We start from the raw sequence: 17,421 nt of genomic DNA on the forward strand, positions 1-17,421 counted from the left end.
AAAGCTAAAGTTTACAAATCAGCTTTTTAAAGCTATGTAGATAGTTTATCTACATAGCTTTGTTCACTTTAGCTACATTTGCTAAAACTCACATTGCTAAAGCTAACTTATCTACATTGGCTGATGTAGTAACCTTGAAAACACAGCTGGAGTAGCTATGTTAGCTTTAGCTTAAGATTATGAAGCTAAAGTGAGCCACCATTCATGTAATTCCTTCTGTGTCTGCATAATTCAACCCTAATGTTCCTTAGTTTTTAATATTTGTTAAGTGGTTATTTTATAAATGTAACAGCCAGACTTTGTTTATGAATAAAATTGAACTTAAAAACACAATCTAAAACAGGCAGTACCTTGTACTGGCAAACTATGGCACTTCCTTTCTAAAACAGTCTCAGATGAATGGTCTGTGAGAGTGGCCGTCAGAGATGCACGGTCTGCAGTCAGACTCCTCTCCAACTAAAGGAATTGAATGGAAGTGGACGGGCAAAAAATACAGGCAATAGCTTTTTGTACCACAAAACCATCCAAGAGAAGACTTGTGCTGCTTTTGAATATATTTAATCATGTAATTTTAATTAAAGTCTGTTTCATGACTGGTTATCAGCTCAGAGAGTACACAAGTTGTTCTTCGAGAGTTTGTGGTTTCTGTCTGGCCCCGCCCACTTCTCTTTGGCCTAGCCAATAGGATTGGTCCATCCGGCTCCTTTGTGAGTCCAGCTCCTTGTTTTTGGATGGCAGCGTGCCCGGACACACAAACACACACAGAGGCTGGTGAGTGAGGAGAGAGCGGCGGAACAAAATGCTTTTTATTCAGAAACAAGCTCATTGAGGAGCTGACAGACCCTCCGGAGACTCTGCACTCACTTAACACTCTTTATTCCTGCGGATTTCTGCCTCACTTCTCTGCGTTCTCTCCGATAATTCAGCTCGGACTGTGCGGACTTTAGTCCAGAATAATTGGACTTTTTGTGGACGTCAGTGGGCTTTTCTCACAGGTTGGTACTTTTTTTATTTTATCATTTTATGCTGTAGTGACAGGACTGGTGTTCTCAGTGTGGTTTCATGCTGTAAACTCAGCCAGTGAAAGTTTCTTTATTCTCTCTCTGTGAAGTGTTTATATAACATTTTAAATGAGGTCAAGTGTTTTGTGCCTGGAGCTGAAGAAGCTTTGGGTTTAGACCAGAAATGCAACACTAACTCGGTTTATACTCACTGTAAATATCACGCTTTTAATGGCTTAAGCTAACATTATTGCTAGAGGCAAAACTGACCAAATTGCGTGCTTTTCTTGCATTGCAGCAAGTTTTAGCTTATTTTAGGTCTGCATTTTTACTTAAATTTCCTCAAAAATCGCTTAAATTTTACACAGAAGTTTTATTTTCAGTTTTTAAATGCGTTCAAATTCACAACATCAAAGTTAGCATGCAACAACAGATGAAAACTGAGTTACTCATGGCTTGTGTTAGCTTCTTATTAGTGTGAAGGTAATTAAAGCGCGTGCTGAGCGCGTCACGCTGTGGCAGCATATGGTGCATATGCAGCCTGTGTGCGCGTGAAAGGGAAACAGACAACTGACTTTTCAATTTGCTCGTCACGCGTTAATTGTGTAATTGAAACCTCTGTTGTTGGGGCGAAAGCGTGCTGGAGCTGCCTGTTTGACACAAAGCAGACAAAAAACTTCTTTAATACTGTTTTCATGAGTATTATGTGCTTGAGTCTTTTACCTTTTTAAATTAACAGCATTCAAATACAGTAAAATAGATGTTCAATTTAAAAAAAGAGTATCATGAAGTTGAACCAACAGTGTGATCTGTTCAGTGTCTTGCTTAAAAGCTGAAGCAATGAAGAACATGATTTCATATTTTCATAGGCTTTTACGGTGGCCAAGAAGGACAAACAAAACTAAAACAACATGCATTAAGAGAAATGCTGCAAATCAAAAAGCACATGCAAACTTCCAAAGAAATGCAATGACTGAAACATGCTGCAAATGCATCAAACATGCTGCAAAAAGCTGAAACTGGTGTTGAATTAATTGGCAACACTCCATTATGTTTCTCTTTCCCCCTATTATAGGAAGTAAGCAGTGTCTTTGGTTGACTATTAAAGTTTTTATGTGTTTTTAAGAGATGATTATAGGCAAAGAAAATATAATGCTGCAGATGCCTGATCAAATGAGTACAAGTGGTGACTTGTTCATTGCACTTGTGACTCCTCAAACACTGCCAAATGACACTAATACCTCTGACGAGTAAAATTTTGCACAATGATGCACCCCTTCATATGCACTATATGGACAAAAGTATTTGGCCACACCTGTTTAGTATTGAATTCAGGTGTATTTTGTCCATGGCTGTGGCCATGAGTGTTTTTGTGTTTGCCACAAAACAGGAGGTTGTTTTGTTGAGAGGTAAAAATGGTTATACAGCCATTAAACATGGCAGAAAATTCACAACGGCAAGCACAGGTGATGGTTATGCACGATATGGACAAAAGTATTTTCTCATGCCCAATATTAATTGGGTTCAGGTGGCCAAAGCTGTAGCCATAGGGTTCTTTTTGTTTGCAATGAAGCAGGAAGTGGTTTTATCTAGGGGTAAAAAGGGTTATGCAGCCATGAAATATGGCTGAAAATTCCCCCTGGCAAGCAAAGATGAAGGGTATACACTACAAGGATAAAAGCATTTGGTCACACCTATTCATGATTAGATTATGGTGTATTTTTGTCCAAGGCTGTGGCCATGGGAATTTTTCTGTGCACCACAAAACAGGAAGTGGTTTTGGCAAGGGGTAAAAATAGTTATACAACCATGACACATGGCAAAAGCATTCCCACTGGCAAGCAAAGATGATGGGTATACACTATATAGACAAAAGTATTTGGCCACACCTGTTAATTATTCGATTCGGGGGATTTTTATTCAAGGCTGTGGCAATGGGGATGTTTTTGTTCGCCACGAAACAGGAAGTGGTTTTTGCAAGAGGTGGAAATATTGTACGGCCTCGAAACATGGCGAAAGATTTCCACTGGCAAGCAAATATGATGGGTATACACCATATGGACAAAAGTATTTGGTCACACCTGTTAATTATTAGATTCAGGTGTCTTTTTATTGAGATCAATAATTAGATTATTGAAATTAACTGCCTGCAAGGTTGAATGTATCATCCAATAATCTGATTTTTTCAATTAAATAAAAAGACAAAGAATGGAAGATAATTTGAATGTAAAACAATAACGGATAATGGAAAAGAAGTAAAGTATAAAATCCAGAATAATTAACAAAAAGCTGAAATGCTAATCTTCTTGTTAAAGGATCCATAACTAGTGAGTATTTGGTTTTTGCTTTTTAAAGCCTGTTATCCTCCCATTCCTACCTTGTTTCTCTCAATATTAAGTGATCAAAATCTGTGGCCTATGATCCATTAGTCAGCCATACAGAGCAGTAATTGGTAGCTGTATTGATGATGAGTCACTGAAGTAAATTTTTTAGCTAAAATGTCAATAAAATTGACATCCCTGCCTGTTGAATGATAATCTTTGTAGGAAATATGGAAAGCAAAAGCAATTTGTAGACATAACCTTGTGCCGTATATGAGCTGATTGATCAATATTGATAGCAGAGCCGCAGAGCTGATGCTCTAATGGAGACGTGGTGTGTAACTCTCAGAAAATTAAACTGTTAATCTGGCAGAGGGAGCAGACTTTCATGCCTCATAATTAAAATAAATGAAGACTTTTCGCAGCCAAGACGGCAGCAGCCGCACAGACTGCTAATGAAATCATTTTCAGGGAAACTACGAGCGTAGGCCGGTTTCACAATCTCATAAAAAGTAGAGGGAGAAAACAATGAGTCAGGTCAGCTGTGAACAGGAAAAAACATTGGCGCCCCTCCAGCCGCTTCTCGCAGCATCCTTCCTAAGTCAGCTGAAGCCGTTGGAGAGGAGAGGAGAAGAGCGAGCGGCTGGGATGTTTTTGAGTCTGATCCATCCTTGATTCCGACAAAAACAGGAGGCAGCTATGAGCTACTCCAAACAAGTGTTCAGCCAAAACGCAGAATAATCACCTGAACTCCCTCCAGGCATTGAAATGTCTCCAAAACATAACTGAGTCCAATTTAATGCAACTGAAAGGATAAAAATAACCACTGGAATACATTTATTAAGCTGTAAACAACTCCATTATAACAAAACGTCCATTGAGAATGGACAAACTGATTCTGTCAGCAGGTAGGTTTTCTGATAAAGTGTGCCAACTTAATCATACTGATGCTTTCTGCTTTAACAGTGTTAGGGATATTCAGCTTTGTCAATAAGGATCATAAAATTCTAAACACTTCATTAAAAAATGCTGCTGCAGCCTGAGTTACCAGTCAATTTGATGATGTTTAGTAAATGTAAGCACATTTTGGTCGTTATTAGTGATGTTCCCAGGCGACTTCTTAAAGAACTTTAAATACAAATTCATATTTATATAGTTGAGGAATCTAAAGTTAAGAGAGAACCTAGAAAATGTCACAATGTTGCAAAATTTATCGAACAGTGGCTTGTGTTTCTCACAACCAGGCCTGCCCATAGAATTGTCTGGTTCTCTAAAAAACCACAGAATTGTGATTTATTGATGAGATGATTGATCAGTGTGTTGGAACAGTTGCTAGGGGCCTATGATTTCCGCGTTAACGGAATTGCGGACGGAAATGCGGAATTGGCCAGTAACAACGGAATTTATGATTTAATGCAGAAATCACGGAAATTGAGTGAATTTGACAGAAATGCTGTGGGGTTTTTTTAGAAAAAGGAATGCATATCTGAGGAATATGTTCCCAGGGGAACACTAAAGCGGGGCACAACTAGGTAAAATCAGTGGAAAGGTTAAAAAACGTAATTCCAAAAACTTAAAATGGAAAAAAACGGAATTTGGCAAAAAATAAAACTAATTTGTTGCATTATTTTGAACCAGAAAAATGTGTCCAGCTATTTTCCTCCCTTTTATCCAACTGTTGTGCATCTTTTAACCCTAGTTTGCCACTTCTTTGCACTTTTCACCCATTTCTTCAACATTAATTTTACCAAATTAGGTCCATTGTAACCCCCTTTGCCACTTTAAACCACTTCTTGCCATGTCTTTCCCATTGTTGCCACTTTCTGTCACTAGCCCACTATTTTTGCCATTTTTTTTAACACATTTAACCAACTTTCACCCATTTCTGCCACTTTTCACCATTTTTTTGCCTCTTATAATCCATTCTTGCCAATTTATTGCAACTTTTTTTTGCTACTTTTTTCCATTTTGGGCCTCTCTATGCTTTCTCATGCCACTTTTCCTCAATGCCTACTATATTTGCTACTTCTTTTTGCATCTTTAGCCAGTTTTCACAATTTTTTTGCCACTTTCTTCTTACTTGAACACCATTTCTCCCTACTTATTTTAGCCACTTTTTTGCCCAGTTTGCTGAAAAACAAGCTTTTACCACTTTTCATCATTTTTTTTTTTGTTTGTTTTTTACAATTTTTTTATTCATTTTCCTATAAAGTTGTCTCAGTTTCTTTGACTTTATTTTCTGGAATCCTCATATTTGTGTACATTGTAGCTTAGCTATGAAGTGTGTGGCCCATAATTTACACAGTGTTGTTTTGCCCTTTTAAGTAGTGGTTTTACATTGTGTTTTTACAATATTTTTGCAACAATAATACTTTAAATTGCATATACAGTATTCATAATCCTCCTTTCTCCCCTTTAAGGCCAGCCCAGATGATACAAATCAGCTAGATTTTGGCTGCATCATTGTAGCTTATCATCAAATGTGCTGTTTTGTATTTGTACGTATTAGGTAAATAGGGTTAGGATGAGGGTGAGGGATAGACTCTGCTATCGTTTTGTGCTGTGGTAGCAATTTTAGACAAAGCAGCAGAAAAAGTGAGAACACCAGTCAAAGTGGACGTGATTTTTGTTGCACAGTCTGAAATGGTGCCACCATAAAAGAGGACAAAATCAAATAGTCTGAGCCGTCTTTAAGACAACCCATGATGGGACTTTCCTGATGTGGACATTCACAATAAAAGCTTTCCAGCCAAAAAGCAACTATAGGCTTTTATTATGAAGGATTTATCAGAAGCAGCTTTGTTTTAAAAGAGGTAGTGGTGAAAAGTATGATGCCATCGTGTTCATAACTGCTTCTCCAACTATGGTTAAGCCCACTACTTTGATTCATCATGGACTTAAAACACACGCAAGTCATCAGTTAAAAAACACATTGAAAATGGTGTTTAAGCCATCGAATACCAATTGCTGCAGTGCTGGGCTTAAGATAAACCAAGCAGTGAAGAGTTTATGTTAAAGCACCAGACAGGCTGATGGAGCTGCTTTGCAAAGTGAGGACACTCGCTGCATGTTACTGTTATCACAGACATCAAACCTAAACACATTTTACCTCGTTGTGCTTCACATTAATGAAGGACATAAATAAAGCCAAACTTTGTGTGTACTTGCAGATTTGCACAATTACTTCACTTTAAAGGGTGCTGCCTCAAGAGCACTAATGCTTGTGGTGGCAAAACCACCAAACCAAACTTGTCAAAGGCATCTCAGACCAGCGCTATACGTGGTCTGAGCTGTCAAATATCAAATTATCAGTGGAGGTGCGTCCACACCTTGCAGTAAGGATTACCAGTTGGCATCCGAATGCCCCAAATAGATGTTAATCCGTGTTAATGCACTGTGTAAACAGGGTCTTTGTTTATACGACTATTATGAGTTGGGATTAACAGCTGATTTTTCCTGTCGGTGCTGTTTGGCCTTACAGAAGGAGTCGGTGCAACATGATAACATTATCCTCGGGTTGCTTGATGCACGCATTAAATATGCACACAAAAACAAATGATGATGAGATTTTCAGTGTAAAAAATATCCCTATTCAACTCCAGGCTTTATTGTGTTTTGAGCCAATTGGATGCATCTCAGTTAGTTGAGATGGAATCATTTTCTCTGCCAGATGTCCATTAATGTGTCTTTAAAATGCAAAAATGTCTGTTTATTATTTCTCTCATTTTTGTGTTTTTTTTTCTGTGCCTGGGAGAAGAATGTGTGCAGCCAGTTTTTCATTTATTTGTTTGTGTCTCCTGGACTTGGTGTGCTGCAAAGCTGTTCATCATAGACACCATGTGCAGCCTGGCCCTGACAGTAATCAGTCAATGAATAATGAACACACACTCATGGAGCTGCCACTGACAGCTGTTTGGTATCTTTGTGTGTTTGTGTGTTAACTCTATCAGTCGAGTGCAGCTGCATGCCTGCCTGTCGCAATTATGTCCTCGCTAAATAAGAGCCAGAGCTGGGAGGAGGGAGGTGCGCGTTGAGCAACACATACTATTCAGCGATTAACTTACTCAAAGGACAGCCGCATCGTCTCTGTGAGTGTGTTAGGGCACACACATGCTGTTTGAACTGTGTGTAATAGAAACCAGCTCTGGGACTTTAACATGAGCCTCTATAGGAGTCTTTCTGCACACATTCAGCCTGTTTTTTTCCTCCACATACACCTCCACATTGACTTTTTGTCAATGTGTAACACCCCACACAACACACATCTTTATTCATTCACAAATACTCACATATGGTGGGACTAGGGCCGGGCAACACGGACCAAAAATGACACCTTGACATGTTTAACTCAATGGTACACCATCTTTATGAGGACTGTCAAATGATTAGAATCACAGAATTTTGTAGTTGATCTTCATTCATTTTCTTTTGTCTCATACTTAAATTTAATGAGGTTCAGAGTACCCACCTAGGGTTTTCTTCTTTCAGAAGAATCGCTAGTTTGGGGGCTTTAACATGCTCAAAAATTCACCAAACTTTACGGATTATCAACGGAAATTTTCTTATGTTTGGGGCCCAAAATGTGAGATAGGAGACTGGATAAGAGCTACATGCATGAATATTGGTACACATATTTATCATGATTAGATGAAAAAAAAAGTCTATTGGGGCCACCCTCTAAAACGTATAGGAAGCACACTACAAACAGCTAAAGGTCAAATTTGTATATTTTGGGGGATTCAAAAGTTCATATTTCAGCAAACTAGTCCGCAGGATTTTAGCCGATTGACTTCAGATTTTTTTTTTTTGCTCATACTAGACAACCTGGAGAGCTAAAGTTGTGTGAACTGTGAGTTTTCAACATTGGGCGGGGTTGTGACCGGAGCCCGAACTTAAAGTCCTTTTTCGTACATTTTTTGCATTGAAAATACACCAATAATGCCGTACAACTTTATAATGCTTATGCCAATCATCACCAAACTTCACAGAGAGCATCAGGCCTGCCTTTATTTTGAAGGAAAGAAAGGGATTATGTCCTGGGAATCTACAAATGTGTCAATAGCTGGCTTTTATTTAACCTGTCATGCTAGATAGACTGTTTCAGGTATCCATTGCATTGATATTTCTCAAAATTCATCTGGAAAACGTCCCATGCAAAGTGTTTGTGAAGGGCAGGACTTTTCATTAAACTCTCAGTAGCTGATTGGACAATTGTTCTGTCACATTTGTTTAAGACCAATCAGAACAAGACAAAATGAGGTTGTATGCATGTGCAGTTCCAATAAAAGCGCCAAGAGAAGCTTCCAGTATGGCTTTTTATGCTTGTTTTAGTAAAAAAGTTTGGCACAATTCTTATAAATCTGTCAGTTTTCTACAGCTACATCTTTGCTAATAGCTATAGCGGTAGCAGCCATTTTTTAAACCGGCTTATGGTACAACATAACCCCATGTGAAAAGATCGCAAACCCATGCCAGAACAGGTCAAGAGAAGAGTGAAAACATCTCTTCTGTCATGAAAAGCTTTAGAAGTGGCTCTTTACTCCTGTTTCCATAAAGAAATTTGGTTTCATTCTGATATAACTGCCGCTATACCTACATCTGTGCTAGTAGCTCAACTAGCAGCCATTGCACGTATCTATTCACACTGCAACCATCCCCCTCCATAACTCTTGTGGACTCATGACGTTTCACGTAATGAAAAGCTTTCTGTGCTATTATTTGCTCTTTAGTTTATGAAGAAATGTGATGCAGTTCTGATAAAAATGTTATGCTATAGCTACATCCAAGCTAATTGCTACACTACTGGCCACCATTACTAATGGCTTCCAGTACAACTTAATCCCACCTTTAGCTTTTATGGCGCAGTACATAGTTTGTGTTGAAGCCCCAGAGACACTGTGCAAAATGAGCGCACTCACTGCATGTTACTATTACAAACATAAAACGTTAAGAGGGTAAAACTTAAGTACACTGACATATATGGGTGATGTTTGTCTTCTTACCTGGCTCTTTCGTGTCAGAGTGCTGATGACTAGACTCAGACTGAGCTGTTGTCTGTCATATATCACTCTGCTACGCTAAAGGTGGCATCAGTTATGCCTCTTGAGTGCACTGCAACACAGCACATGCATTGAGACCAGAGATGACAGTACTGCAAAAATCCAGAAATAATGCTGATGAAGGTCTTGATACCAGTGTACCACCCATCAATAATATCTGCTTATACAGATAATACATTTTTAGGCCAATAGCTACCATAGCAGACATTGTACAAATGGAAAGTGTGTAGAAGTTTGCATACTAAAAACAATAAACCACCCAATATTGGGCGTTAGGACTTCTGTGTTTGTTATCCTTGTATCAGACATTTTTGATACAAAACAACATTTTTCACTACTAGTAAAATGCTCTTAAATTAAATGAAAGAATAATATAACCCCTCATTTAGACTAAACATTTCATATGTGGTCAGTGAGCATATTACTGTCAGTGGTTCTTGCTGTAGACAATCTTTTAATGACCATTACAGTTCTACATAAACTGTATCAGTATAATCAATGTTGTCTTACCCTGTATCCTGTTGGAAATATAAATCAGTACATCTTAAAACTAGATTGATTGCCCAGCCCCATGTCAGACATACGCTCTGTTCTCAGGGTCTGCACTTTGTATTTCTCCTGCCTTGTGACCCGATCACTCTTTAAGATCCTCAAAGGCTCTGTTGTGTTACGAGCTCCATTCACTCACACATGTTCCCACACACATGTGTAGACCTATAAACACTCACTAACTCCTTTGGTACCCACAGGCCGTCTCCCCGCAGCCTTTTCATGCTTAATTTGCTTCTCAATAGGTCAAGAGGAAAAGCAGACATCAAGCGAACGCACACACAAAAATCAGTCTCGAGTCATGTGGACGTCCAGGCTCCGGGGGTCAACGTGTTTCCCAGACAGATCTGGCTCGGATGATTTACTGGGTCATAAGAACAGGAGTACAGCGGCTCTTAAGTCAACAACGCTAGGCTTGTTGTGGTCTGTTGCCGTGTGTTTGTGAGGAAACGCTATTAAGCTATTTGTCAGCAGTTCTTTAGCTGACAAGTGTTCTAAACTGCATACAAGTGGTTTATTTTTCTCTCTAGAAAAGCTTCTGCAGGGTGGCTCCATTTAGTGAGAATATATACTGTACATATGACTAAAATCAATCAGTCATTTGGATAAATAATTAGTTGCAACAAGCCTCAAGTCAAGTCAAACTCCCTCGATAATTTGGGGGTAAATTGGCCTGAAATCTGGCATGAAATCATCTAGAGATTAGCCAGCATTTCACAGGGTTTGATCAGATTAAATCAGGCTATCTCTTACATGGAAGTCCTGTCCTGTTGACATCTGTAAGACATTGCATAACATGTCCTTCTGTCTTCCTTCAGGCTCTGGGTTTTCCCTGTGATGACCTCACTGCTGCTCCCTGGCCCTCCCCTTGCTGCCATGAAGGACCTCTCCTCTTCCTCCTCTCCTCTCAGCTCCCTGCTCCACTACCCATCCTCCAAAACCTCCATTGTGCCATTTGCCCCATCTACAGGCACTGCCTCCTCACCAGGATCATCTCTGTCTTCAGCCAAACCTCAACCCTTCTGCCTCCAGACGGGGCCTCATCTCATCGCTAGCATGCAACTCCAAAAACTCAACTCTCACTACCAAAATCTTGCCGGTGCTTCTGCTGGACACCAAGCAACTGGCGGTGCCCAAAGAGGTTTTGGTGCCTCACCGCTGGGTGCAGGGAACCAGCTCCTTGGATCACCTGGAAGCCTTGGTGGAGGTGGAATGGGTGTCGGGATCACAATGGGGAACCAAAGCTCCGGTCCTGGTGCAATAATCGACTTTGACCCTGTAGACGAGGAGGTTCTCATGTCGCTGGTGGTGGAGCTTGGTTTGGACCGAGCCAATGAGCTTCCTGAGCTTTGGCTTGGCCAGAACGAGTTTGACTTTATGTCAGATGTACCAGCTGGATGCTGACCTATGAGAAGAAACACTATGGAGATCTGCAGAATCAGTTGACAAAGAGAGACGAGACTTTCTCTCCTACATTTTGTTTTTCTCTTTCCTCCTTTTCTTGGTTGAAAAACGATGAACAGAAGAAACCGTGACAAAGAGAACAAGATTAGCGGCGCACTCTGGTTTTCATTTTTCTTTCATACTCTTTATGGAAAGATAGATAAAAGGAAAAGATTACTCACTTTTGATTTAGATCTTTCTTCAATCGAGTTGTGCTCTTGTGGAAAGAGGGTTCTGATTTATATTTTTCTTTTCATTTAAAGACACAAACTTGAACCATGAGCACAGTATGAATGGCAACAAGGATTCAAAGGAGACCCTTATCTCAAAATCAACAAGCCACCAATGGTTTAATGAGAACAAGATGATCCATAGAAGATGGGGTGGAGATGTTTGTAGGAGACAAAAGCCACTTGATTGGACATTAGTGTGGTTTTTGAATGCTCTCACTTTAGGAAAGTGATCATTGGAAACAAGGCTCCATTGGAAGTTTTTGGAGGATGACAAACACTACATTTCCTGTTTTCTCAATGGACAATATAAGACTTTGGTCTCATGGGAAGGAGACTCCTGATCCTTCACAAAGAATCTTCTTGTCTGAGAACTGGTTATCTCAGTGTTCTTCTTTTCTGTTCTTTTTGTTCGAATAAAGATCAACCAGTCGTATTTCTGGGACATGTTATTTAAGACATTGGCTGATAACCATCAGGACGTCTGGACAGGGAGTGCTTCTATAAACTGTTCTACTTTTCTGAATGTAATGAATTAGATCAGGAGATGTGGATCATTCAGAGCATGGGACCTGAATGGAGTAAATTGTTTTTCTTTTGCTCTGGAGAACAGCATCATTAAAATAGTCGAGGACTTTTGGTCATGTGAGTCGCCATACATGTACATTTTGTGTTTATTGGCCTGTAGCGGAAGAGGCAGTGTCCCAGATGGTCAAGTCAGTCTGTTCTCAATTATCCGAGATAGCACTTCCTCTCTCATTTAGGATACAAGGTCTGGTAAACATTTGTGTACACAACCCCAATGGCAAGAACAGATACATTTATGTAACATCTACTTTTCGTTTTTCCTATTTAACCACTTCAGTGTTTGTTTCACAACACTTTATTCAGCACTAGCAGACATTATTTTCACCACTTTTCTGTGTCCTTTATCAGAAAGCATCACTTTTTTTGTCATTGTCCTGGAGGCTTATTATTTGCACACCTTGCAGGATGGCCTTTATCCTTCATAAGAACTTTAGTTTGGTTTGAGCAATTCAAGATGCCTTATTTCTGGCTTCAGTACCAAAGTAAACAAAACATTTGAAACCTTAAAACATGGTAGAAAAATCTTTGCACATCTATTTCAGGGGACAGGTGTCTAAAAGAGAATGAAGTCCTTAGAAAAATGCAAGCAAAAACTCAAGTTAGTGTGTGGTAAAATGTAGGCAACAACATCTGCCAGCTTGTGTTAATTTTCACTACTCTCCCTTTAAGGCAGTGAAAATATTAACATCTAGACAAGCTGGAAGTTCACCTTCTAGAAGGTGAGCTATATTGGTGGTCCTTGTTCAGTCTGACTTCAGTTGAAACCCCATGTTTTTACTTCTCTAAATGTAAAGGACCAAAACAGAATTTTGATCTAGTTCAGCCACTTGCTAGCTAGCTAGCCTAACTAGTTATATGCCTTTATAACTGCATTTAGTTTATCAGTTATCACTAAATTGAAAATTAAAACACCTCAATAACTCTCAATATTTATCACTATTTGTTTAAAACAGGATCACGGTGGCAGCAAACAATGCAAAGTTGGTTTGCAGAATATGGCTAACATTAGCAGTGCTAGCACAGCTACTCTGAGATACTCTTTTCATGTTAATGTCCACATTCCTACGCTGAGTGTCACTCAGTTCTTCAGTTGTATGAGAATAACCCGTCATCACCTATGTACAGCTTTATCCCCATTTTCTAGATCAAAATAGTGCTAAACTGCATTGTTTCAACAATACAACATGCTATCGGTGCTGTCAGTTCACTGTTGTTTACATTGGATCACAGAGCACTGTAGCAGCAAGGCAGTAAACATTAACTGGCAGGCAGCTGTGCTACAGCTTAGCTAGAGCATTTGACCAGGATTGTGGGCATGAGGTAAAAAAAAATAGAGAATACCAGTCATAATTCTGGTGCCCAGCACTAAGAGACCAGGGGTTCAATCAAGTGCAAAAACACAGTCAAAGGATACAACTGTACAAAGTCAAGCCATCAGCTGTTACATAAAAATTATCTTTTAACAAAGAGACAGAATGTCCTGAAAATTTGGGTACCATTGTCTCACTAAGTTACTTGCTAGTTAGCTAGCATGCTATGTAGCAAGCAGTAACAATTAAGTTGCTACCATTAGCCTTTTTTTTTTTCAGAACCATCAGCTGCTCCAGAAGCTGTTTTTAAGCTAACAGACACAAAATGCCAGAAAATTTTGAATACTAGTGTGTCATTTAAGCTAACTGCTAGCTTGCATGCTATGTAGCAAACCGTATCAAAGTGCCACTTATAGGTTCAGAACCATCAATGTCTGCATAAAGAATTGCTACAATGTTATGTAGCAAAGAGCATCAAGTCAAACGTAAGTTTTTGCTTATTTTTCAGACGCAATCAGCTTCTCCATAAACATTACTTTTAAGCTAACAGCCAAAATGCTGTAAACATTGTACCAGTTAAGCTACTTGCTAACTAGCATGCTAAAAAGGAAATGGTGTCAAAAAACACCACTTTTAGCTTTGTTTCAGGAGCAATCATGTTCCATAAGCACTCTTTTTAAAAAATGAGGCAAAAGGTGTAGAAATCAGAATACTGATGTCTTACTACATTTTTTGCTTGTCAGCATGCTATTTAACAAACGGTACCAATCGTGGTGCCGCTAATGGCTTTTTTAAGCTGCTCAATGAAATATATTTTTAAGATAACAGAGACAAAATGCCTTTACAGTTTTGGATACTATTTTCTCAATTTGGCCAACTGCTAGCTAGCATGCTACATAGCAAAGGCATTCTATCAAAAGCCCTTAGTATGGTTACATTAACTTGTAAAAATTGCTTTTGGGCCTATATATTACATAATTGGAACTATATTCATATTTAAAATATGACTTTCATTGGAATTTAGCACTTAGAAATGCCAGCTTGACAAACTGAACTACCTGTAGTACCACTTCAAAAATGCAGAGGGCACCATTTTGCCTGGACAGTGTTTTCTGATGTAGTTGGCTTACCTGAAGTACAAAAAAGACTATGGTTGGCCAAAATGAATCCGGGCCTTATTGTATGCCTTCAGTAGAATTATTCCAAAGTCCCTGGTTTTAATACTCATTATCTTTGCCAATGGCATCAAAATACCGATTGTTCCACTTTTGCCTTATTAAAACCAGTTTGGCCAGCCAAGCTATAATTTTGCTAAAAAGGTGAACTCTGTAGCTTTGCAGCAGCTGCACCTTGCTACACATGTAACGCTTAGTGCACCTGGTCTTTTATATGAGGTTGTGTCTCGGCTACTTGACGCTATGGTTAGATCTGCATCTGTGGATTGGAGATTTACTGCTTACAAATCCATCAAAAAGACCTTTGCTGCCACCTAGTTAGTGACCTGGAGCTTCAGCTGTGTCCAGTTGAGTTTTTAATCTAACACGGATAAGGGCATCAAAAGAGTGCTGCACTATGGCTTAACAGTTGCTACGCTTGTTTATCAAATCAATTAAAATGATAAAAGAGCAGACTGTCATCTCCAGCTTAAGAATGTAACAGCTCTAGGATTGACTTAGGTAGTAAGTGGACCAAAAAGTGGGATTGTTTGTGACCGCTTTTGGCTAAATATTCTTGAACTAATTTCCTTGGGTTGTGTGATAAAAGTCAGAGTTTTTATCTCTTTTTAATGAAATTTGCATACTCTGCTGGACCAAGGTAATGCCACTAATGGATCCCACACACTGCAGGGAATATTAACAGAGTCGGTTGTAGATTTATTTTGCTGCAGTCATTGGAAGAAAATCCCAGAGGGTTTAACTGACATCCATCCACCATCTGCCCCCCTGCTCCTATATAGGGGCTCCACTCCGCCGTAGATTCATGAGGGCCCTGACCTATATCTGTTGTGGTAATAGGAGACTCGGGCTCGAACCATACCACAGCAACAAAGGCCTTTCACCTCAAAGCTGGTGTGTCTGTCATCCAAGCATTGTGTGTCTCTTTTTGGACCACACACGTGAAATAACACCTGTATATATACAGACATGCACATAAAGACCTGCAGACACTCACCTGTATGTGTTTCACATCCAGAGGAACCAAAAGTCAGAGTATGAAGGTTCACAAAAGCATGGAAACAGACCCAGCACATACACAGGAGCAGTGGGATGGTATTACAGCGGGGAAATGGGAGTAGCAACCATGAAACAGGCACTTGTTCAGTTACACAGAGACTTCACAGAGAATTGGGGTTGATCGTGTGTGAAAAGAGAGAGTGATGTAAAAAGGAGAGATTAAGTATAAAATAAAGCTGTCCTGTATGAATACTGATGAAGTACTGTTTGTCATCATTACAAAAGAACAAAAAAGCTCATCTTTGCTGTTTTTTCTTGTTTAAACTTGACCAGCCAAAGCATGCATTTAGACTCTACACAAGTCTGAATACTGTAATGCCAAGTCAAAAAAAGTTGGGACGCTGTGTCAAATGTAAATAAACAGAATCTCATAAACCCATATTTTTCTAAAAAGGAACTCTCCATGATCAGACGAGTTCATCTTGTTGTTGGATAGATATTTGTATCTCTCAAATGTATATCGAACTAAAAATCTCCCTAGATACCCGACATATCTGCATTTTGAGTGAATTTGAGCTCATAAACTCCCCATTCCTCCTACTTTTTACCTCAATAAACCTCCCTACAAGTGACTGGATTCAGTGTGTAGTGGAAGCGTCCCAGGAGCTTTTCAAAATAATAGCTGTATGTACATACGAACCGAGTTTCTCCAAAGAAATGCTAAAGTGAACTTTTACTCTGAAAATCGCATACCGGAAGTGCTTTCGTACTGTGTTATCTTTACCTGAACTGTGTGGAAACAGAAAGCTTTATAAAAAGTTAGGGGAAAAACTTTATTAAACAGACGCATTATAGCTCATGGCCTTTATCTGGTTCTTCAAAAAACTGATTTCAAACATATTCTACCAATGTAGATTTAAATATTTGCTACATGTGGTAAATATGGTTCTGTCATATCATTTTCCTGTCTAGATGGACAGATAACCGCTCCTGGTGCAAATAGAAAACAGAAGAGACCACAAATTTTAAAATTCACCGTGCGTGAGATGTGCTGCGTTTCTGAGATGTAGCCCCAACACTGGCTGCCAGTCTGAAACAGTGGTTACTGCATAGGAAGAGCAAGGAGTGCTGCGGAACTGTGACGTCACAGTGCGGACAAAACATGGCAGCCTCCTGGTGAGTTTATAGACTAAAATTACTCAAAATAGAGATATCTAGTGAGTTTTTTAGATCAATATACATACTAGAGATACAAATATCTATCCAACAAGATGAACTTGTCTGATCATGCAGGGTCTCTTTTAACAATAGAACAAAACAACATATCAGGTGTTGAAACTGAATGGTTAGCTGATAACAAGCTAGATGGTCTCTCTGCTCTTTAGTCCACATAACATAGCATCGATGGTTTCCAAAAAGAATTTCAAATTTTGATTCATCTGACCATAGAGCAGTTTTCCATTCTGCCTCCAGCAGTTTTAACAGAGCGTTGGCCCAGAGACGATACCAACAGTTCTGTATCTCACATATGGCTTCTTCTTTGCATGATCAGCCTTAATTTGGATCTGTGGATGGCAGACAGTGATTTCTGGAAGTGTTCTTGAGCTCACGCAGTACAGAATCCTGCCTTTTTTTTATGCAGTGCGACCTCAGGGCCCAAAGATCACCAGCATCCAATACTGACCTTCAGCCTTATCTCTTGTTCTACAGATTCTCTGAATCTTTTGATGAATTTATGTACTATAG

At 39.3% G+C, this 17,421-nt stretch overlaps 2 protein-coding genes across 2 annotated transcripts in view; both read left to right on the top strand.

The window, feature by feature from the left end:
* hdac8 (histone deacetylase 8) overlaps positions 1–17,421 on the top strand; it is a 189,445-nt gene that overhangs the window by 70,658 nt on the left and 101,366 nt on the right. The window lies entirely within an intron of this gene.
* cited1 (Cbp/p300-interacting transactivator, with Glu/Asp-rich carboxy-terminal domain, 1) lies at positions 749–15,927 on the top strand. The gene is made up of 2 exons (XM_041779689.1): positions 749–995; positions 10,749–15,927. The coding sequence occupies exon 2, from the start codon at positions 10,768–10,770 to the stop codon at positions 11,332–11,334; it is 567 nt and encodes a 188-aa protein (XP_041635623.1). The 5' UTR covers positions 749–995; positions 10,749–10,767; the 3' UTR covers positions 11,335–15,927.

The sequence above is a fragment of the Cheilinus undulatus genome, linkage group 22, assembly GCF_018320785.1.
Source record: "Cheilinus undulatus linkage group 22, ASM1832078v1, whole genome shotgun sequence".
NCBI lineage: Eukaryota > Metazoa > Chordata > Actinopteri > Labriformes > Labridae > Cheilinus > Cheilinus undulatus.

Coding starts and splice junctions, on each gene's coding strand:
- cited1 (XM_041779689.1), top strand. CDS start 10,768: ATGACCTCACTGCTGCTCCCTGGCCCTCCCCTTGCTGCCATGAAGGAC.